The sequence below is a fragment of the Aphis gossypii genome, chromosome 1 (genome assembly GCF_020184175.1).
Source record: "Aphis gossypii isolate Hap1 chromosome 1, ASM2018417v2, whole genome shotgun sequence".
NCBI classification, from domain to species: domain Eukaryota; kingdom Metazoa; phylum Arthropoda; class Insecta; order Hemiptera; family Aphididae; genus Aphis; species Aphis gossypii.
In genome coordinates this window covers 35700811-35724677 of record NC_065530.1, presented here as the reverse complement: position 1 = coordinate 35724677, position 23867 = coordinate 35700811, and the positions used below count along the sequence as shown (strand labels likewise).

Below are 23867 nucleotides of genomic sequence, written 5' to 3'. Positions count from 1 at the left end.
ATGAAATTCATTGCCAATTTCATAAATAAAAACATTTTAATTGGTTTTTAATTTTTTTTTATTCAAATAATTTAAAAAAGTTAATACTGTGAATAGGTTAAATAAGTTCTTTTTTAAATAATTAATAAAAATACTAGATTTAACTGCATAAAAAGCAACTAAAATGTAAGGTTTTCTTTATGCCAGTTTCATAATACATTAGTTATATACATGTTAATGTTCGAATTGTAATATTACTTAGATTGTTGAGAAATAATTAAATACGACAGAGTTTTTTTAAATAAATAAATTTCAAATTATTGCAAATGTGATGGATGAGACGAAATTTAATAGTTTGAATATTATACTTGTTATACTTGTACATTTTGCAAGCAGAATTATTATTAAATTAAAATTCGTCTTGGGTACACAACCCTAATCAATCACTTTTATCTGAAAATGTAATAATATTAGTCAAAACAAACTTAACAGTGTTCGTCAAAAATTCACAAGCTAAATTAAATGAATAAAATGATTACAATAATATTAATGATAAAACTCAATAATAATAATTATGATGTTTAATAGATAGTACCTTAAACCTGTTAAATTGAGCTTTAGACCTATTAATTAAAATATAATAATAATATATTCTTTATAATATAATTATTATAGAAATAAAATAATATATAATGTTATAAACCAAACACATAACTATTATATTATATTGATATACCTACACAAATCGAAAGTAATTTCATAAATATAATTCTTAGTCACTATAATAAAATAAGTATATAAATATAATAATATATTATTCCAATAGTTAAACTTTACTTAATTTGTTTTCATCTGGATTAGTTTATTTTTACCTTAACTAATGTTCACTCTTAATAAATCGGATTGAAATACATTTATAAAACCATGGCTAAGCTTAGTTTAATCTAGGTAATATCTAAACTCAGAATAGATATTTAAATGTACCAATTACCCATTGAATAATAAGCATAATCATTTTGATCAAAAAACTAATAGTCCGTTTAGACAAGTGAAATTAATTTTACCAGCGTGAGCAATATGGACTTTGATACACATGTGATTTATTTTTATTATTTATTTATTTTTTATTTTTTTTAATATTATTAGCATGCATATGAATGTATAATTTATAAAAATTAATTAACCTATAAACCTATTTATTATTTATATTTATTCATCCAAGAAAAATTGTTGGTGGAATAAACACTCACCCAAACCATATATAATTATTCACTCAAGCAAACCATAGTTTTGGTTGATTCCCCCTAACGGCTTCATCCGTATTTCTATATTTCAATTTTTTTTTATTATTGATGTATTTTTTATAATACTCTGAACCCATGAATATTTTTGAAACCTAATAACAAATCTAAATATTTTCAAAATAAACTACTTGATAGTTATTAGCCCTATTTTTAATGTATAACGAATAATATTTATACACTATAATAATATAATTCATATTGTAACAATTTATTAATATTTTGATATTTATATTCGAGTGCAATTATTATATTCAGGTTTTTAATTTTATATCGATTAATTAAAGAATTATATAAAACTATAATAATCGATATATTAAATTTTTATTTAAAACGAACCTACTCTAAGACCTATACGTTACAACCATATTATGTTGTTACTTGTTATGCATACGACACAAAATATAACTGCATCATTGTTTCACCTTTAATTGAAAATAAAGATTATCCATTATATTTTTTAATTGATGAACATCAATTAAAATTTGTTAATGGTTAATATTCAAATAGTTACAAGCAAAAATTTAAATGGTACCTAGATACAAAATTTTAAAAAGTGAGATCTTAAAATGTTGTATTTAAGATTTTGGTCGGTGTGATAAATGTTTTGATTTTTAAATAATATGTTTTTTTTTCGTGTGTGTACACAATAAGAAAAATATAAAATACTTAAATTTTCACTTTGAAGATGGTTTTTGATAGAAAATTAGATTTAGTTTGTACATTAAAAAGGTCGAAATTAAAAATTATGTATAGTTATTTTTAGTAATTTGAAAAAACAAACAATAAAATTAAGAAAACTGGAATTTTTACAAAAATCCAATATTATTATCATTAAAATAATCGTGTTGTAACTATAGTTGTTTGTGTGTTTTAATGTGGATTAAATGGTTAAGAATTACTTAACGCAAAAAAAAAATCAGATGAATAACGAATGACATAATTAAAACATGTTTAACAAAATTCACAAAACTATACGTACTTACCAATTTATTTACTTATTTTTTTTTTTTAATACTATGTAATAATTTATTTATATTTAGTTATAAATTATAATACATATTATAAATAAGTCAAATTTTTTAATTATAGCGAAATCAATTCATTAATAAAACTTCCATAATGTTAATATTTTTTGTTTAATTTTTTTATTCAAACAATTATTTAAGAATTTAAACTAATTCGATTAAATTGACAAAATATTGTAATACACGCATCATGTCTCATTTTTTCTATAAAGTATTAATGTAAGATCTGAGTATATTACTTGGCAAAATAACAATTTTAATTTGAGTAAAATAAAAGTATAAGACAGCACGAATACGATTGTCTCGTCTCATTGGTCATTTTATAGTTGATAAACATTAGCAAGGAATAACAACAAATAAATAAATAAAAGAATAATTCATTTTATTATTATGTTTTACACGTCGATAGAATTCCTGCTGCATATTAAAATATTTTTATAAATTACTCATTGTAATGGTTAATTGATTGCTAAATCATTGTGAAGATATTGTGTACTATTGTGTGTTGATGGTTACATCTAAGAGTACATCTTGATAATCTTGAACTTAAGGTCAGGACGCCGGAAAACATTATATACTTGGGTATTTTAATAATACTAAACTTGATTAGTACATATGAACATTTAACACATGCACATTGCGTTCAGTCGATCGATGATCATTCTCCAACGAAGGTGCAAGTCATATTTATATAGTTATGTTGTTTAAGTTCCAGTTTTTAGCCGTAGGAATTTTAATATTCCTAAGCAGTTTAAGTAACTGTAAGTAATTTATTGAATATATATATATATTTTTAAACTTTTTAAACTAAAATAAACAACATTATGAATATAAATACCTAAAAAAAAAATGTTATAGCAATAATAATATACTTAACGTAAGTTTAATGTAAATAATTTGAAATATATATATTTTTTTTTGTAATCCATATGCAATTCATTGACATAATTTACTGTATGACATTTCAAAAAAAAAATTTAAACTTTATTACACTCACAAGGTATATCACCTTACCGTATAAATATTAAATAATATTATAATATTTTCGAAATTGAAATTCTTGACATTTTTTTTTTCATTTTATTATTCATAAAATGAATATTATTAAATATCGTATTTTGTTGATTTTGAAGTTTTTTTTTAAAAAATTAATTAATATTTTAATATTAATATTAATAATGCTTACTTATCTAATAAAATATTAAAACTAAAAATCATAATTTTAATAGATTTTAATATTATGTTAGTAAAATTTATAATTATTATTGAAGTAATTACTTAGTTATTACTATTTTTATAATAAGCCAAAACTAAAAATAAATACAATATACTATTAGAATAATTAAACGAAAATATAGACTAAAATGTTTTCGAATATTTTTTTTAAATAATGACATAATCGTTAAGTGAATTTTAGTTTACATTATAGGTATATAGAAAGAGATTTTGGAGTATAATAATTTATTATATAGATATACAATAAAAAATTGACAGTATTTTATATGGTTTTCAAAAAATTCAATATTATTTTAAAGTAATATATAGAATAGTCTTTAAATCAACATAAAACATCTTTAACTATGATATCTACTTGCCACTAGGTACTATTATTTGATTAATATTTTGAAGCTGTATAATATTTGTAAAAAAGTAAGTTTTAGATTCTGCGTGAAACTCATTGTAGGTATGATTTTACAATGATGGTTATTCCTTTTTGTTTGTGTAGATATGATTTATAGAAGAAAAGGCTTAAAAAATATTTAAATTTTAAAGAAAGTTTTATTAAAAAATTAGATAAATTTAGTACTTTTAAGATGTTAATATTGAAAATTCACAGTATAACTGAGTGAAAAAATATTAAAAATTTTTAGGAGATTTTTAAATTTTTTTATTTTATTACAATTAAAGGATAAATAATCGTAGATACTCGATTTTCATCCATATTGATTTGAAATTTAAAATTTATGAATTATTTTATAGTTAAAAATGCATGCAAGGACAGTTTTCATAGAGCATGAAATGTATACGTATATACACAATTATATTTACAAATGCAATTTTTTTTGGCAAATGTAATTAATAGAAGATGAACTACTAAAATAAACTACTTTAATATCTATATAACTATATCATATACCTAATTATATAATACGACAGACCGTTGTTGTTAATAATCGCTTTTTTACGTGCAATAATTTATCATTAATTCAAATTCAACAAATATATTACAGTGACGTATTTAATGAAAAGGACTGTACAGTAAAAAAGTTATCTAATTTCAATTTTATATAGGTTGTTAATTTTAAGTAATAAGTATTATAGAGTCAATAAAATTGTTTTATTATGATTTTTTTTTTTTATATTACCTACCTATATTATAAGGTTATTATACATAAGTTATTTATTTCGAATCACAGTAATAAAATATGCAGTCACAGGAGATATAAATTTAATCCAACTTATAAATTATCCTTTTATTAACTAATACATAATCAAAATTACATTACATAATATTTTAACGTCATGATAAAATAAAGAACTAATTTTGACTATTAAATAATACGTATAACGACATAAATATCAGTATTTCGAAAGATAACTTACAATTTATTATAAAAATTGTTACTATTGGCTTTTAAGTTGTTTCTAAATTATTTATACCTATTTAATTGTTGACAGGTAATGGACAATCACCGGATTCTTTAAAAAAATTAACAGGAGTCGTTAAAAATGCAGTGACAGACGTTAAAGAATCTACCTCATCGGTATTTCACAACGTTAAAGATGTATGCGAAAAGGTTGGTGATTGCGTTAGACAAAGTGGAACAAAAGTAGTAAACAAAACTGTTTCGATAACAAAAGAATCACTACAAAATGGAGCCACCGCGGTGAACAAAACTATTACAACAACCAAAGAGACACTTAAAAAATTCCCATTAAAATCTATTGAAGAAATAATAAAAAAAGCTCAATGTGTGATACCCAAGAATGCAGATAACATCCTTAGAGCTTCATTACTTCAGCAGTGTATTTCACCCAGTCTTGGTAAAACAAATAAATATACTTTAAGAAAATAATAGCTTATAGTAGCAATAAAAGTTATGTTAAACGACTTAATTATCTTCATACCTATTGGTTTGAGAATTAAAATGGGTAAATAAGTACCTATTTTATTAAGTTAGAAACATTTCACACAAGTTTAATTTGTTCGCTAATATGATAATATCTGTAATAGTATAGGTAGTAAAAATAAAACTATCAACTCATACACAAACAAAAATTGACTAAATAAGTGTGTGTGGTATGGTGCTAGTGTAATATTATTAAAAACCCAATCCAAATATATTTTTCATTTTTAACAAGATAACAACAAATTCATAATATCATATTAATAAAAAATTACGTGTAAAAAATTAAAAAATCTTTCTTTTATATATTATATTTACATTACTTAATAATTTAATCTTATCAAGATATATTGTAATACACTAAAGTATAAATTTTACTTAATGTTTTCATTACATTTGTAAATATTCAGATTTATAATAATATGAGATTAATTTATTAGGCTTTGGGAACGAATCTAGATGTTTTGATGAACTTGGTTGTTTCCCAATGGAGTATCCTTGGACTTCAAACTTAAGACCTTTTCCACAACCTATGAAACCAGAAGAAGTAGAAGTAAAAATTTATTCGTTTACTAGGTATTTTGTGTTTTAATATTTTTTATAATATATCAATAAGTGTATGCATGTACCACTATTAACTAAAAATATATTTATTTTAGAAAACAAAATAATATGTACACTCCTATTCAACTATGGCCAAATATTTTACTAGAAGAATCGGACTTCGATCCTGAAAGACCATTCACTGTTTTTATAGTACACGGATTTAATAGCGATGGAGAAAATCAATGGATGGCCTCTCTTAAGGATGCATACTTAAAACAAGTATAATATTATATTAAATAATAATATTAGGCAGTTTTATATTATGACGTATAATTTCTAATTTAGAACTTATTTATGTTTTATTGTTAGCGTGATGCAAATGTTTTCTTAGTTGATTGGGGAAAGGGCTCGAAACAATTTAATTACTTACAAGTTGCTTCAAACACAAGGATTGTTGGTGCAGAATTAATAAGGTAATATTAAAAATTTAATTTAAGAGATAAACTAGATTATTGTATTCATGTATCATACTTATAGGAAAAGATATATTCTAAAATATAAAATAAACATACACAACTACAAGTAGTTAAATTATTATAAGAATAAAATATAATTAAAATATTAGAGTATCATCATTGAATTTCAGACGTTAAATACGACTTAATGTAGTTTATTCTACACATATTTTTTTGAACTAGTTTCATAATAAAATATATATAAAAATATTAACAATTAATTTTTTTAATTGTATAAAAGACAGTTGTTGCTATATTATAAGCATATTATAATAAAAATATAGTATAACATAAAAGCACAAAAGTTTTTCTTTTTCAAATTGTTGAAATATAATATCGATCTTTTTTACCTTAAGGTTTGGAAAATATCTCATTGAACATTATCAATTGGATCCACTGAAAATCCACGTAATGGGTCATAGTTTGGGTGCTCATATATCCTCATATTTTGGTAAAGGTATACCTGGTATAAGTCGAATAACCGCATTTGATCCAGCTCAACCAGGATTTGAAGGTTGCCCAAAGCAAGTACGTTTAGATAAATCAGATGCTCTTTTTGTTGACGTTATACATACTAGCTGCAGACCGACAATTCCATTTTTAGGTTTTGGACTTATCACTCCCGTAGGTAATAATTCGAGTATTATGTTATTGCAATTTGACAAAATTAATCATTTTATGATTATTTTAAATTTAATAGGTCACGTGGACATTTATATGAATGGTGGCTTCATACAACCAGGATGTACTCTACCTCCAATAAATGAAGTAAAATTAACGAGTATTGCGGATTTAGCTGCTATTCCTGCTGATGGTAATAATATATTTATTAGTCATTGGACATTTTTAATATAGTTGACAAACATAACAATTCAACATAAATCAATTAATTTAATTATCTATGAAATATCGTTGACAATTGTCAATTATTCTAATAATATTCATTAAAAACATAACACGATAATTTATTAAATTAAATACGATAGTGAGACTATCATAATAATTATTATTTAATAAAAATAATACAATTTATACAATAAGTTAAATATATTTCAAAAGATAATATCATCTATGAAATGATTGAAAAACCTAAAAAGTAAAAAAGTTTCTTTTGCGTGAATTGTTGAAAAAAGTTTGATTAATGGTAAAATTTCATAAATTATTTTACAGTAAAACTGACACATGAATCTTCATTTCAGAATAATAAGTAAATATTATATTTATTATTTATGTAAATATGTGTAACTATTTATACAAAATAAAGTCAGTTCAATATAAAATATCCTAGGCGTATAAAATTCTTAATTAAATACTAAATAAAATATGATATTAAAGAAAACCTCAATTGCATAATTCAACAATCGTATTTAAAACATAGGCAACCGAGATGATTAAAAAGTATAATTTATTCAATATTTTATTTCTGAAGTTTGAAATATCTTTTAATTTATTAAAAATAAATTAATACAAAAATAAAAACCGATGTGATATTTTATAACCCAGTAGATAAGCATAAAGGTGTCCATTCAGGATAGTCAAAGTAATAATAATCTCTAAATATAAAGCAACAGCGAATAAACAAAAAATCCGAAAAAAAAATATGTATAGATAGTACATAAAAAGAACTAAAATATTATTTAACAATAATTATTTTGACTTAAGTGGCAGTATACATTTCTCTGTAGTCATAACTCGTTGTTATTAACTTAGTTCTCGGTGTATAAACACGTATTATCAATTATACAATTTGAAATTCTATCATTTAATTAAAATAATAAATAAAATATTTAAATTAATAATCGCGACTCAAGCAATAATATATTACCTTATTCGCTATTATATATAGGTATTATAATTATATTGCTAATTGGCGTTTATCCAATAAATAAATAAATTAAATATGTATATTTTTGAATAAACATTTTCATTTTTTTTTATTAAATATAGGTTGTTAAAAATATTATTCTAAATAAATAATCACTGGTATCGTAAATTTAATATTTGTCCGTCAAAAGATTTGTAAATTAACTGTTAGGTACATAAATCGAATTATTTATTAATATCATGTGATGGTTTTATTATATTTAGTACTAGGAACTTGGGTTGCTTGCTCACATGGAAGATCGTTTTTGTATTTCATAGAATCATTAGAAGACAATTGTACATTCTGGGCTCAGAAAATAAAATTATTTTCCGCTATTACTAAGTATATTATTATTTTTTTTTTTTAACGCACATAACCTAATTACTTTTAAAATTACATAATTCTTTGTGTATTTTATAGTGCAGCAACCGTCGGTCAACTTCAACCTTTATTGATGAATATCGACAAATGTCAATTTAATGAATGTGTGCCATTAGGCTTAAATACTGATCTTTATCCAGGTAGAGGTGCTTTTATTGCAGGAACTGCATTTTTCGAACCTTACTGTAGTAAGTATAATTTTTATTGAACTTGTTAATTCGGTAATTAAACTGAGTAATTTAAATGAAATTTAATAAACTTAACGTTTTATTATATTTCTTACAGTTTAATATCTTTAAAAAAATAGTACAATTATTAGTACATAATGTATCGTAAATTAATATACTAAAAATTTTGTTTAATGTATAAATAATATAATTTATTATTTCTATAATTATAGTTATATTGTTTTTATTATTTACTTATAGAGAGCAATTTGGAAACTGATCGGATAATGCGGAAGGGATTCAAAAATTTAAAATGACAATTTGGAATACGTTATCATATGATATAGGTAAATAAAGCAAATTTAATATGAAATAGTAATCAATGATTGTATTATTTTATGAAAACCCAAAAACATACATTTAAAAAAGTTTTTGATTAACTGAAAACACATATTTTTAATCGTTTTTTATTGAGCAATAACTATATATTAATAAACATATTATTTACATAAATGTTAAAATAACTAATTAGAAGTTGAAATATTTTATAGGTTATTTAACTGAAATATTCTATAAAATATATGATATATAAGTCATGATTAAATTTTTATGTATTCTTTGAATAATAATAACAAGTGAAAATGATATATAATAGGTAGGTACCTAAATACTGTTAAATTCATATTTTTCAATTATTGTGATGTATAATCCACAAGTCTTGTCACAAAATAAATTCTAAAAGTAATAAAGTTTGTTATCAAGTCTAAAATACAGCAAAACGTATAAAAAAAAAAAAATTAAAAAATAATGACTAAACTTAAAAAATCATAAAAACATTATTATGTTATTTAATTTAATTTATACACTAATCAATAATATTTAGTTAGAACGTAAGAAAATTAATATGGTAATAAAAGTGAGTACATAGACTCGATAATTGTAATGAGAAAAATAATAAAATTAATAATATACTTGTATAATCGCATTTTACCAATGTATATTTTAATTTTCAATTTTAAAATATTGTTCAAGCGCATGCATATGATTACAATCTCTAAAAGTATCGATAACGTTTATAATGATATTTAATAATAATCATGATTCATTGAGGAAATCATTCGATTATAGTGTTTAGCTTTTTTAAATATTTACAATCGGTGTTTTGTGGCACAATTAGTAAAGTAGAAATACTCGTAATATATTATAAATGTATGATTTTTTTTTGTTTTTATATCGATAAAAACCATTAAATACATATCACCCATTTAATTTTTTTTTTATCAATTAATTTTTAATTTTTATATATTTTTTAATTTTATTGAAGTTGGTATGAGAAATTTTTGATTAGTATGTTGAAGGCGATTTGAGATACTAAGAGTTTTAATTTTGAATAAAATTATTTAAAAAATAATAAAAAACTAATAGTAATTTGACCTTGAATACTCATAATTTTGAATAGATTTTATTAGGTATCTTAATGTGGATTTATATAACAGTGCGTTCATATGCATTATCAATTTTGATTTAAAAGTTGAGTGGAGCAGATGGATTAATAATAGCACCTTATATAAAATTGTATCGAATAATGTTTTTTCCATAGTTATATATTATATGCAGATTTTTAAGCTAAGATTAAAATACATATTTTTTTAGATAATACTAAAATGTCAAGTCATAAAACTATAAATTGTTAAATTATATAGTCATATGAGATGTAAATGAAGATGTATTTTATTAACCATTCAAGCTAAGTATAGTTAAAGAAAGATAAAAACATTTTTACAACAAATATGATGAATTGCTAATGAAACTTTTCGTTTAAAATAAAATATTAATTATTAACTTATGAAGACTATGTATTATGAATTTATTTTATTGTTTGTTATTGTTGGTTATAATCTACAATAATATATAAGTAGATTTAAGCAGATTGATTTAGAATTTTTTATTTTTATTTAGTGTATAAATAAATTTTTAAATACTTGTAATATAGTTGGATTTATGAAACTAGTACAGTTTAGTTTGGTATTAATTATCATTAAAAAATTAAGATGTACATTATTCAATTTATGAAACTTTTAATTATAATTTATAAAAATTAACTTTTGAATGAATTTCCTATTGATTAAAGGTAAAAAATAAACGGAACTTTTAAAGGGGAAAGTTTTTGTTTTATACAAATGCATTATTGAAACAAACATGAAAGTAGCTAAGTTTAAACTAAAAAACAAAACAAAAAAAAAAAATCAAAGGAATCTGCTCACTAAACATCAAAAGGGCGTTATCTTTCAAAAAAAATATATATTTATAATACACGTCTAATTCAATTATTTGGCAAAAAATCAATAAAGTTCATTATATTAAATAAACCTTCGACGTTGAAACAAAACGTTCTTAATCTTATATATTTATAAATTATTTATATTGGTATAATTTAACTCTAAGAGTTTTCAGATATGAAAAAAAAATAGAATATAATTATGAAACCCATAAGCATTATGTATAATATACATAATCGTAATAAATTAACAAAATTTTTTGAAATAATTAAAATAACTATAAATTAAAAGATAATGAAACTTATGAATATGTAACTCATCCCTAATAAAATTATTATTATTCTAAAGAAAATAATTTGCAACATTGGGAGATGGCTTATGGTAGAATATTGAACTTTTAGTGGGTTTAATATGAAAATTAAAATTACTGCAAGGAAAAAAAAAGAAAAATGTAATCGCTCCACTGTACAATAGGTGTTGAATGAACCTCGTCATTGAGGAGTAAGTCACAGTAATGTATTTGTGAAATTCGAATTCAACAATAAATCATTCCATATAAAAAACGATTTTGAGTGAATACGGTCTGTTGGTCTATATTACTCAGTACATTTTAAGATTAAGATATATTTATAAATAGGGTAGATTCAATATATTTTTGCCTAAAAAATTTCGTTTTATGATATTATTGTGTGTATAAAATATAATAAAAATTACATCAAACATTTTTTCAAAGTATTTTTATTGCTCCAAAAATTGATGACTGACATAATATAGAAGCGGTAAAAGTTAAAATATTCTCCAAAATTATAAAAATTTCACAATTATTTTGTTGTTTTAAAAATACATATCATTTTTAGTTTTAAGAGCTAAAACTTTAAACTGTATTACAATACTTATCATTAGATAAACTCACAATCGTATTTTAAGAATATCAAAAACATATAATACTACTTTCTTTTAAAGCCATCTAAAGTTTTGATCTTTACAAAATTGGATATATATTTATCAAAATAAATTACACAATATCCTTTATTCTTGAAGATAGAGGCTGATCCATTTTATCTACTCAGAATTTATTTTTATAAGCAATCATTTATCACTGAATTCAAATTTAATGTACCTACTCATTTTATTGATGAATTGTATGGTGATAGGCATACTCGAGATCTATTTTATATCAGAGCAACTTTCATCGGTTTTATTTATGTTATTTTCGAGTTTTTTTTTATAACGATTTAAACTAATCAAAGTAATGAATGTTTATATATATATATATTTAAAGCTAAATTTAAGTTGTATAAATAAAACTCAAATTATTAACAAACATTTAGAAAATGACTAATAAATAAATTTATATTATGTTATAGCTATAGTTGTGTACAGAGAGCCGTAGTGTTGTTTTATATAATTCAGTCAGTATTGTACATATTGTTCAACGCAGTATAAGTAACAATTAACAAGTTTATGACCTGGGCAGTCCATATAATATTTATAAGACAACAAAATATTTTCCAGGATACAAAAATCATTATTATAAATTACATTTGTTGTCAAAAACTATAATATTATGCTTATGAAAATTTAAAACAAGATATGATTTGATATTATATTGTATCTGTTATTATATTCATATAAGCAAATTAAACAAATTCCTCATTATTTTTATATTATAAAAATATCTTACTATATTTATATTGGTTTTATTTATTATTTATTTTAAAAATTGTATTATTTGTAATTAATTTTAAGACATTTTTGACCTAAATAAAAAAAAAACTTGAATATTTATTGTTATTATTTAGTTATTGAAGTTAACTTCACTTAATATATATATATATAACGTAAGAAAGCAGACAAAATGATAGTATTTTTATATTCGAGGATAATCACGGTGAGTCAACCTTATAAGTATATCATTATGATTAATTTATGATAATAAAAAACTTTTAGATAATTACAAATGCTTTAATTATTTGAATCAAGAAACTCACTGACTACAGTAATATATCATAAGTATGTGCACTGTACGATTTAGATTATCGATAAATCAATATAGAATGCATATCAGTTGACTTATAGCTAAATACACCAATAAATTTGTTGATTTTTTGTAAATAGATAAACTAAAATCTTTCTTTGAAGCTAGTTATGTTAAAAATATAAAAGTTCTTTTAGAAAATTGTTATCAATATATACTAGTATGTTTAATCTAATTTAAATATGCAAAGTATTATACTATATTAATAGCAAATAATAATTTAGAATTGATCAACTATTTTTATGATAATGTTATACTTATATTATTTTGTTTCAATTAAAATTTAAAAATAAAAATAATTGTGATGCATAAAATATACTACTAAATAATAATGAAACAAATAATACATATTTTTAAATTTATATTTATACGGCATTATTTAGAAAGGAAACCTTTTTTATTTTAGTCGATTAGAGTAAACAAGTGAATTTATAGTTAAATAATTACAACAAAAACAAACAAAAGATACCTATAATAAGGAACACTACAGTTGTGTCATATTATGGTTCAATTGTCAAAACTATTTTTTTATCACAGAAAGTTACATAGAAAAATTACCACATAATATTTAATAATAATACTGTTTTATGAACATTTTAAATAAACAAATTATAAATCACATGAATTTAATTTGGTATTTTATAATTGTATCATTATTCGCTAATTCAGTGGCTCCAAACATTTTTTTATTCTACGCCCCCTTTGGCGATTTTAAAAAGTATCGTGCACCTTCCTATAAATTGAAAACTTCGATTATACATAATATATAATTTAATAAATATAAATTGTACTTATTAGTGATAGCTCTAACCCCCCCCCCTACACCCATCAGAAATGTCTAGACTCTGCACCTAGGGGGGTGCGCCCTCCAGGTTGGGATAAACACAGTTAATAAAATACAAAATTTCCAACAGTGAAATTAAAAAAAACAAGTAAACATTTGTTCACGATTCAAATTCAAACCCTATTTACTCAAAATAAATGACAATTTTATAACTCTTAATAATTTTTAAGTAGATAAAATATAAGCTGTTATTTAAAAGTTTGCATATATCTCTCTTTTATATTGCATAACTACTATAATACACTGTACATAGTTTACACTATTTAAGTAAATAATATACTTTATCATTCAAGCCTCAAGAATACAAACATATTTTTATAAATAAATTCTACCATCATTTCCTGGTTTAAATTAAAACTTACCTGATTTAATGTTATCTTACTCCAAACCACCAGAGTGCACTAATACTTCATACAACACGAGAGGAGGGATTGCTTTTATCAAATCCCTTACACGTGCTCAACCACCAACGCTAGTATTCACTATTGGTCCCAACACAGTAGTCTGGCAGTGCTTTCGATTGCTATGAAGTTTATAACATGGTTGTTTCCGATTTTTTTTCCATGTAAGTATATATAATTTTAAATATACTTATGTTAAATCTTAAATCATTTTTAAGCATAATAAATATAAATGTCATTCATCAACAAAAATCTATTACATAAAAATATAACTATTAAATACTTTTATTTAACTAAATTAAGCAAACTACATAACACAACATATTAAGTAGTTTTATAAATGTATTAGTAATTGAATTTGTGATTTAAATTTAAATAAAAATTAGTAATAGAGTTACGAATAATAGTTAGATAATATATTTCAAATAAAAATGCAATACGATTTAAAATTTTTTTTGCAGAATTAAGAAATTATTTTGTGGTATGTATTTTAAACTAAAAATATATTTAAAAAAAATAAATAGCCGGTCTTTATTATCAATATAAAGTGAATAAATAGCATTATCTGAAATGAATAAACCTACAAGTATATGTAAAAATTAAAATTAATTAACTTCATATGTATTATATTTCACTAAAAAATAATAATAAAAAAACCTTTTTAAAATAAAAAATTAAAAGTATTGACATAATATTCATAAAACCAAAAATACGATTTTAAAATATATACGAGTAATAAATGTAACAATACAAATTTCAATTAAATATATTCTGTATGAAATGTAATGTCGATTTCGGCCAAACCCGGGTTGATATATTTTTTATGAACAAGGTTGATCTATTGTCATAAATATGAAAGACACTATAATAAAATATAATATTAAAAATATTATAACATATAACATTTATTTTTTAAAATACAAGTTAATGTTAATTTACAAGATTTAGGTCATAAAAATAAATTGTAAGTACTTAATACCACCATTTTTTGGATGATTGATTTGGCCCAATCTTAAATTAATGCAAAAATATAATTTGCAGTTAACAATAAAAAAAATATATAATGAAAAGCATGAAGAATTTAATATTATTCACAAAGCAAATAGTTGTTTAAAATATAATTTTATCACGTTCTCTATCTCAATACCATTATATAATAATAATATATACGTTATTTTTAAACTATTAACCAGACAAAGTCTTTATAATAAATTACAAGAAACATACAGAAACAATAATAATTCATATTAAATATAATTTAAATAACATATTTCAATAAGTAATAATAGAAGGTACGCAGTATTCAATTATTGTTATTATCATTCTAAAAATATTTGTTAAATAAATGTTTTTTTATTATTATATAATAATTTCCGCAATCAAATATTTCAAAAAAAAAAAAGAATTAATAATAGTATTAATAATGAAATTATAATAATTGATATTGCTTGATGATATAATATGTTGCCTGTTTCAATAATTTACATAGGTACCTAGATATGGTATTTATTGATTTTTGTACTTTATAATTTTAAGATAATACTAAACCTTAAATATTTGAATTTGAATTATCATATATTATTGAATTAACTATTAGTTTTTATAAATCAAAACAATTTCATTGAAAAAATATTTTAAATTTTGAATTGGAAAATAATATCTTGCAATTTTTTTTTTCATTGAAATTCAATGGAAATAGCATTAACTGTGTATTAGTATAATCTTTTTAATTATTTAAAATGCTAACTTTATAATTCTTAATGTAATCTAAAATGTCAAATAACTTCATTAATAAGCTACTGTTGTATAATTGTGATTTAAAAATAATGGTTTAAATAATTATTAGAATACTTTAATATTATCAAGGTAGTTATATAGTTGCTTTTATTAGTAAAAGGGTACTAATTTATTTTTAACAAATGCTATCGTTTGCTAATTTTTTTCTTTTAGTTTTATAGATGTACCTAAATTGCCTATTCATCGCGCCGCGTTATGATTTTATTAAAATAATAAAGGGTGTATTATTATCTAGATTCTAGAAAGCAAGTTTTAAAAAAAGGTGATAATTAAAACGGTCAGCTTTAACGGGGATGGTGTAATTATTTGCAGGTATTTGAAAAATAAAACATATAGAGACTTAATATTAAATTATAACCAAAATATTGATTTCCAATTTATAAAATATTTAAAATCCTTATCATTTGTCAAGAGTCTTCTTGATAAAATGAATACAGCAAAAAAAAAAAACCTGTAGTTTATACAATAAAAATAATTATCTATAATATAAAAGCAAGTCCCAATTTTTTTCACGCATACAAATTCACACCGTTTAACATAATATTATCGCCATTTTTTTTACTGTTATACCTGACAATTTACTTGAGATTTTAATACCACTTTTGTTAGGAAACATGTCCAATATTTTGACATTTTCAAATTTTTTTCAGAAATATGTTATTTGTATCTAAGTAAACTATTTAGTGAGAAAACGAAACATGTCTATTTATTCCTATTGTAATAGTGTGTGTATCTTTATTGCATTTATTTTGAATAAGGAACATGATAAGTTACACAAAATAAGTTTTGTGTCTCTCCTGTAAAAATTGAATTTCGACGTATATATATATTAAAATAGTTGTTTAAACCGTATAGTTAAGCAATCGCCCGCAACTCACCTCAGAATGTGTATATAGAATGAATAACTATCTATAGACCATGAATCAATTATTACTGTCGGCGTATATGAATGTGACAACGACTCGGTTCTTTGAACGCCCTGCGGAGTTTGAAGTATAAATCACTGCATTTCAACTACGACTGACTTACTTAATCTTGAGACTCGAATAGTTAAGATAGATTAAAACGCAGCCAATAATAATAATAACCAATAGAAAAGTAATATAGTTATCAGTAGCTCGCGGATTTGCTGTATGATGCGAAAACCCACAAATGACATGCCTTATATTGTTATTTAATAATCATTTTTATTGTTATTTATTTAACGACATTATAATATGATTATATTATATAATATTTCCTGTGTGTAAAAAGAATGTTATTAACGTGAGAAAAAAATTGTTCTTATTATCTATAAGTATATTTTTGAGAATTTATAAACACCTTAAATTATAATTATTTTGCATAAGTATATAAGTAGGTATGTACACTTTATATCATTTTATGATCAAAATAACTGTAAGGCAAAAAAACAGCCCCACAACTTTCAAACAACTGTTCTTGATGGTAAGCACGCGGGTGTACAGCTAATAAGAAAAAATAATTTCGAAGTAGTATGATAGATTATTTACTTATTTAAGATTTATTTAAAAAAATATTATATTGGTATTGAAGTAAATCTAGAATGTTAACTATATAGTTCAATAATATTAAAATTTATATGATTTATACAGAATAAAAATAAAAATTTTATTTTCTTATTTATACCATATAATGGCCTAGTTTTTAATAATTTTTTATTCAACATTTTATACTTTACAAAAAATTAAAGATTTAAGATTTTTGAATAGTACATTTTCATATTCAATGGATTATTAATAAGTCTTTAGTGGTTTATCTTTTTTTAAATTCTATACTCAACATTCCCATTCGTGTTTATTAAATCATATTTCATATATTAATCTAGTTGATATTTAAAAATTAATAATTATTTCTTTAAATAAAAATCATTTCTTTTATTTTTTAAAGAAGAAATTGTTACTAAAAATGAAATTTTATCAGACAACATTTTTATTCTATAAACTTCCACGATAATTTAAATATGAATATTTTCGATACATAACATACACATTTTAAAATTAAATAATATGTACTCACAAGTGTAAACAAACCCAATTTAGCGTTATTTTTAAATTTAATTACATTAAATTTAGAGTTAAACATAAAATTACATCTATACACTGTTGAACATAGAACCAAATCTCCAAATTGCTTATAACCTTCTTATGTTTAATTAAAGTAAAACTCGCCTCAGCAAAAATACTGAGTTAATATTAATTACATCTTTGAAACGTTTAACTAATAATAAAAACTAATATAATATTACAATTGAATCTTATATAGTTTTTTTATACTAATAATATACAAGTATACGTTAAACAGTTTCATAATATGATTTAAAAAATGTATATAACATCATTTATGTACGTATAAATTTATATCACATTATTAGACACATAAATTATTTTCATGTATGGTTTAGACATTTAAACGCTAAAGTAATGATAATTTAAATGTTATACATAATAGTATATAGGTACTATTCTAAGATTAATAGTTTCATTGAATTCGTTATTATTTACTCACAACAGCTATTACTAAAAACTAGTAACAAAATATAGTAGTAAAATATTGTTGTACATCGAAAATTACCTTAAACGTCCACTGAAGTTATTATTGTGGCACTTTTAAATATATTTATTTATTTATTTATGGGCACGATGTCTAATAATACAATTTTATAGAAAAATATATTAATTTACCAAAATATAATATTTTAGTATTTAATCATAACAACGGCAATGCGTTGTTTTCATCACAATCATGGAAGTATTAATATCACAAATACATACACAATTACATGATAAATAAAATTGATCAAGTATACAAAATTTTCAACAACAAAAAAGACGGAGAAAAAATCAAAAAAAAGTTTATCTGTAGATTAATGTTTAACTAAAAACTAAGAATACAAGTTAATTTTTAAATATGTATTAATATAATACCTATTGTATTCATATATGCAAATAATTGCTGAACGGAATACAATTTATATACTATTTTTTTCACACCATATATATATTAAAAATAGACAATAATAGGCAGGTATCTAAATACTTATATCATATGATAAAGATTAGCCAAAAATAAACGTAAAAAACATTAATCACTTTTGATCACTCATTACATCAATATTCGGGTAATGTGATATATTTTTTTGCTTTTAACACATAATAGTATGACAAGCCATTTAATAACAAAAAGGAAACAAGAAAAAGTACGTGTCTAACGTAAAAAATCTTTAGTGCTCCATAAAAATGACTTTATTAAGCTCAGAGCTATTAACCTTTATATAAACACTACTTTATTTTCTGAATCATTTATATCCCGTATAAAGTTTGGTCAGAATGGGATTTTTTTGTAAGATGTTGTCGTAATATTTAGCCGAGTCTTAAGTATTATTATTTATTTGCATATTCCCATGTGTATTATGAGCTGAATAATAAATAAAGATAATTTGACATAAATCTATTTCATTATGTTATTTATTTGACTTATAAAAAACATTAAGATATAAATTATTTTAAAATATCGTAATATCAAATAATATGCTATTTGCTAAAAGTGTGAAGTATTTTTTTTTTATAGGTGATCGTTATTTTTAATTAATATTATTCCATTTTACTAATTAGACATAATTATAATATTGAACTAAAATCTAATGAAAATAATTATATAGATATAGTTTATATAATGGCTACATTATAATTTCCTGTTAAAATTTGAGATTTGTATAAGATTTGTATATCTAATTCTTATATTCTCTAATACTTAATACAGCGGTAAACTAACAAGTTTAAAAAATTTAGTTATATAAGTGTACGACATTAGTTTTAATTAGATAGGTTTAATTATTATTTTATTATATTAACTATTATTTAACGGTAATTTTTATAAATTAAATTTTTGTGTGGTAAATGTTTATACTGATATTTTGATAATTACAAACCATTTTATTTGGCTTTATTCAAATTTATCTATTAAAAATGTATGTTTCCTATGAAATTGTTTTGTTCTCTTTTCATTAAGATATTTGATAAACTAAATACCCACAGTAAATTCATATAAATTATTAATTTATTTATAATGCCGCACATAATCTGTGTACACCAAAAAACAAAAATGTTACACGATATTCAATTGTATGATTTTTAATCTTTATCTTTTGAACATATCAGATGCACTGGATATAGTTTATGTCATTTATTATAGTGATTGAAATACAGATTATGTAGGTAATAAAATTAAAATTTTACAAATACCTATATATAATTCATATAAAATTGTATTTCACAATTTTGAAATAAAATGTATATTTCATATTCTACAAAAGTTATTTTTATCAACACAAACTCATAAAAAACTCTTGACGATACTATATCTTATTAAGCTATGTTTGTTAATATTTTATTATCATATCTATTTCAAAATTTAAGCTGGCAAGTTTTAAAAATGTTTATTAACTGTAGTTGAATTAATTTGCTGTGCATTAAAATAAACATTTTTAATCTAAATTTGTGTCGTGTTAAGTTTTGTATTGGATTTTATCTTAAACTAAATTTGTATAGAGATTTTTTCTATGTTAACTAAACTATAATATACCTATTAGAGCGTAATCTGTGATTGTTTGAAGAAAACTCCCGAATTTTAAGATTCAGTGTATACTTAGAATTATATATTTATAAAATGTACAATTTATGTATAATATTTATAACACAAATAATAGTAAACTAGTAAAAAACATAGTCATTTTGCATAAACTACGTAAAACATTTATGAACAAATAAAAAACCTTTATTCTTAATATTATAATATTATCCCTGTTCTCATGGGTCGAGAACGTAAGTTATATATATAATATTATCTAGAACATTCAAATATGGATTTAATATAAAACAATAAAAAAAAAAACAATATTCTATAATATCATTTTAGATTCTGAGCGTACTATAAATGTTTTGGATTTACAATATTACGTTTTATTTTTTTTCTTCGTGGCATCAACTTTTAGAGCATTAAAATGCTTTAATCTTTAGTTTCGAAAGATAGTCACTGATAGACAATAAAATCTAATTAATTTTTTTTTTGTTTTTTATATGAGAGGGAAGCTATCCAAAGTAAAACATTTACAGTCGTTTTTAAAATATTTTATAAGTAAAACAAGAATTTATACGCAAAAGTGGTTTTTTTGTATTTAAAAAATTTAAATTTGTCTAATGCGAAATTTTCACTAATTATCTACATAAATAACTTTTAAACTAACATGATGTAGATCATATCTTATACTACTTAAAAACATTTTGAAGTCATCAATTGTTTTCAATTTTTTTTTTTTCAATAAAAATATAAAAAATTATTGCAATGATCCTGCTAAATTGTTCATACCAAAATAAAGTCTAATTTAAAATATATAGTTTACACATACAATTTTTTATATAAGTATACAAATCTCGAAGGTTCGTATATACTTTAGCTGAAATTGCATAACAATTTTAACTTTGATTCTTAATGTTGAATATAACGTTTTTCATGATTTTTATTTTACTATGAATTTAAAAAAAAAAAAAACATTAAGTCATATATATTATATATATTTTATAAAGTTCAAATTTTGATATAACCAGATATATTTCATTTAACAGTAAGTATTGCTGTAAACATATATTTCTATGTTAGTTATTACTTATTAATAGCTATAATAGTATATTATATAAAATAATAGTTCCTGTAGGAGCATAATATAATGTAAAAGCTGACCCAAAATTCCAAGCAGACGTTTTTTTTTAATTAAACAAATTTTTCAATTTTCAGAATAGGTTCACCCGCAGACACCTTTTCCAATTTTTCTTTCCATTAAACCCTTATAAGATTATTACGAACATTAAAAAAAAATTAGGTCATTCAGTCAATCTGCTTTCAAGTTATATTAAAAATTAAAAATAATTTATTTTTAAAGATATTCATTATACAGTTTAAATTACAGTTGCATGAATTCGTATCATCAACACGAGTCTTGTAGATATAATTTTAAAACAAAACGTGCTTGCAATTTTATAAAATGTGAAATTGTAAGTTAAACATTTAAAGCATATTATAAGATCGTAAGTCAATATACATTAAAATAAATAATATCAGAATATATAAATACATTTTATATAGGTACTTTTTTTGTAAATATTTGATAAACATTAAAGTTTAAACAACTATAAGATTCATGATCCTATTATTATTTCTATTTAATATTATAAAGTTTGTAAAATTATGTTGTTAAATTAAATTAATGTTTATGAATTAATGATTGAATTTTTAATCCATTTATATCTTTATTAAAACAACATATGTTCATAAAACACATATTAAAATTAGTTATTACTTATAAGTACACCATACAAATATGTAATAATATGCTGATATAAAGGCAAACAAACAGTCAGACAATGTTTTTATTAATTTATTTTTGTAATTGTCTTTATAAATTAAAAAATAGATTTTTATTAAAAAAAAATGTTTTTCAAAATTAAAGAATTATTAATTATTCAAAAATGTAATATTTATTTATTGTTAGACGAGAGATAATTATGTCACACGACTATTGTTTATCATGTTTATCAACAAAAACAAGTTTAAAATGCTAATTTTTACTTAATTAATATAACATGTTTCTAATTCAATACAATACATAACAATTTAAGGTATATTTAATATTAAAAGTTAATAAAGACTAATCATGTATATTTATTTTGTAATTTTTTTTTTTTAATAGATAATAGTGCGATTAGTATATTATATTATAAATATAATATAGATTATTATAAAGTAGTTGTAGTATAGGTTTATATTATATGATACAAAATTAAAATAACTAAGATAAGAATATAAAATTAAATCTTATGTAGTGATCTTGCATATTAAAATGAAACAATAACAATATTACTAGGGATATCTATATGGTATAGATCATTATTATTGATCTTTACTTAATAAAGTTGTTAAAATAAACAAGAGAGTTAAGAGCATACGATTTGGGAAAGTTAACATTAGTTTTGAGAGAAGAAAAGACACGTTTTCGCTGTGTTTTACTATTAGAAAAGTTTAATTTTTATAAACAGAGCAGCCTTTATAATTCATTGAGTGACTACTACAACATAGTGCACAGCACACCTAGCAGGAAAATCTTTTTCAAACTGCATACTTCAGATTTGTATTCTTCCCCACATTTTATACACGTGGAACGTAATTGCAGTAACCCTGATTGTGCCCAAATGACAGGCAGCGATGACATCGAGATGGGCTTTTGGATGAATAAGGTATTTAGAATTCAGTGTATAGAAGAAGTTCAATTTTTTATAAGTCCAGTTATTGGATGCTTTTTTAGGTCAAAAAAAAAAAAAGAAGCAAAGGTGGTTTATCGTAGACGAGCTTAATGTTATATACTTGGGTGAACTGATGTTCTAATACTATGAGAGCGGAAATAATGTCTTCGTATAAAGTAAAATGGTGGAGATTACGAATCACTACCCATATAATTGACGTTTAATTTTAATAACTTGTTGGTAAGTATGAAAACTATAACTGTTCTTAGTTAGAAATAATAAGTAA

At 21.9% G+C, this 23867-nt stretch overlaps 2 protein-coding genes across 3 annotated transcripts in view; both read left to right on the top strand.

Annotated features, from left to right (window-relative positions):
• Positions 1-2841: 2841 nt before the first annotated feature.
• LOC114121601 (inactive pancreatic lipase-related protein 1-like) lies at positions 2842-12971 on the top strand. Its single transcript, XM_027984011.2, has 11 exons — positions 2842-3069; positions 4988-5353; positions 5877-6012; positions 6096-6261; positions 6352-6455; positions 6854-7125; positions 7198-7311; positions 8586-8703; positions 8782-8930; positions 9171-9256; positions 12556-12971. The coding sequence occupies exons 1-10, from the start codon at positions 3006-3008 to the stop codon at positions 9224-9226; spliced, it is 1545 nt and encodes a 514-aa protein (XP_027839812.1). The 5' UTR covers positions 2842-3005; the 3' UTR covers positions 9227-9256; positions 12556-12971.
• A 1559-nt stretch (positions 12972-14530) lies between these two features.
• LOC114121593 (uncharacterized) overlaps positions 14531-23867 on the top strand; it is a 44274-nt gene continuing 34937 nt past the window's right edge. For both annotated transcript variants that reach the window (XM_050197780.1, XM_050197778.1), the window contains exon 1: positions 14531-14635. In XM_050197780.1, coding sequence (XP_050053737.1) covers positions 14596-14635 — 40 coding nt within the window. In that variant the 5' untranslated portion in view covers positions 14531-14595. The remainder of the gene's footprint in view (positions 14636-23867) is intronic.

Coding starts and splice junctions, on each gene's coding strand:
- LOC114121601 (XM_027984011.2), top strand. CDS start 3,006: ATGTTGTTTAAGTTCCAGTTTTTAGCCGTAGGAATTTTAATATTCCTA. Junction 3,070..4,987: donor CCTAAGCAGTTTAAGTAACT/GTAAGTAATTTA, acceptor AATTGTTGACAG/GTAATGGACAATCACCGGAT. Junction 8,704..8,781: donor TTATTTTCCGCTATTACTAA/GTATATTATTAT, acceptor TGTATTTTATAG/TGCAGCAACCGTCGGTCAAC.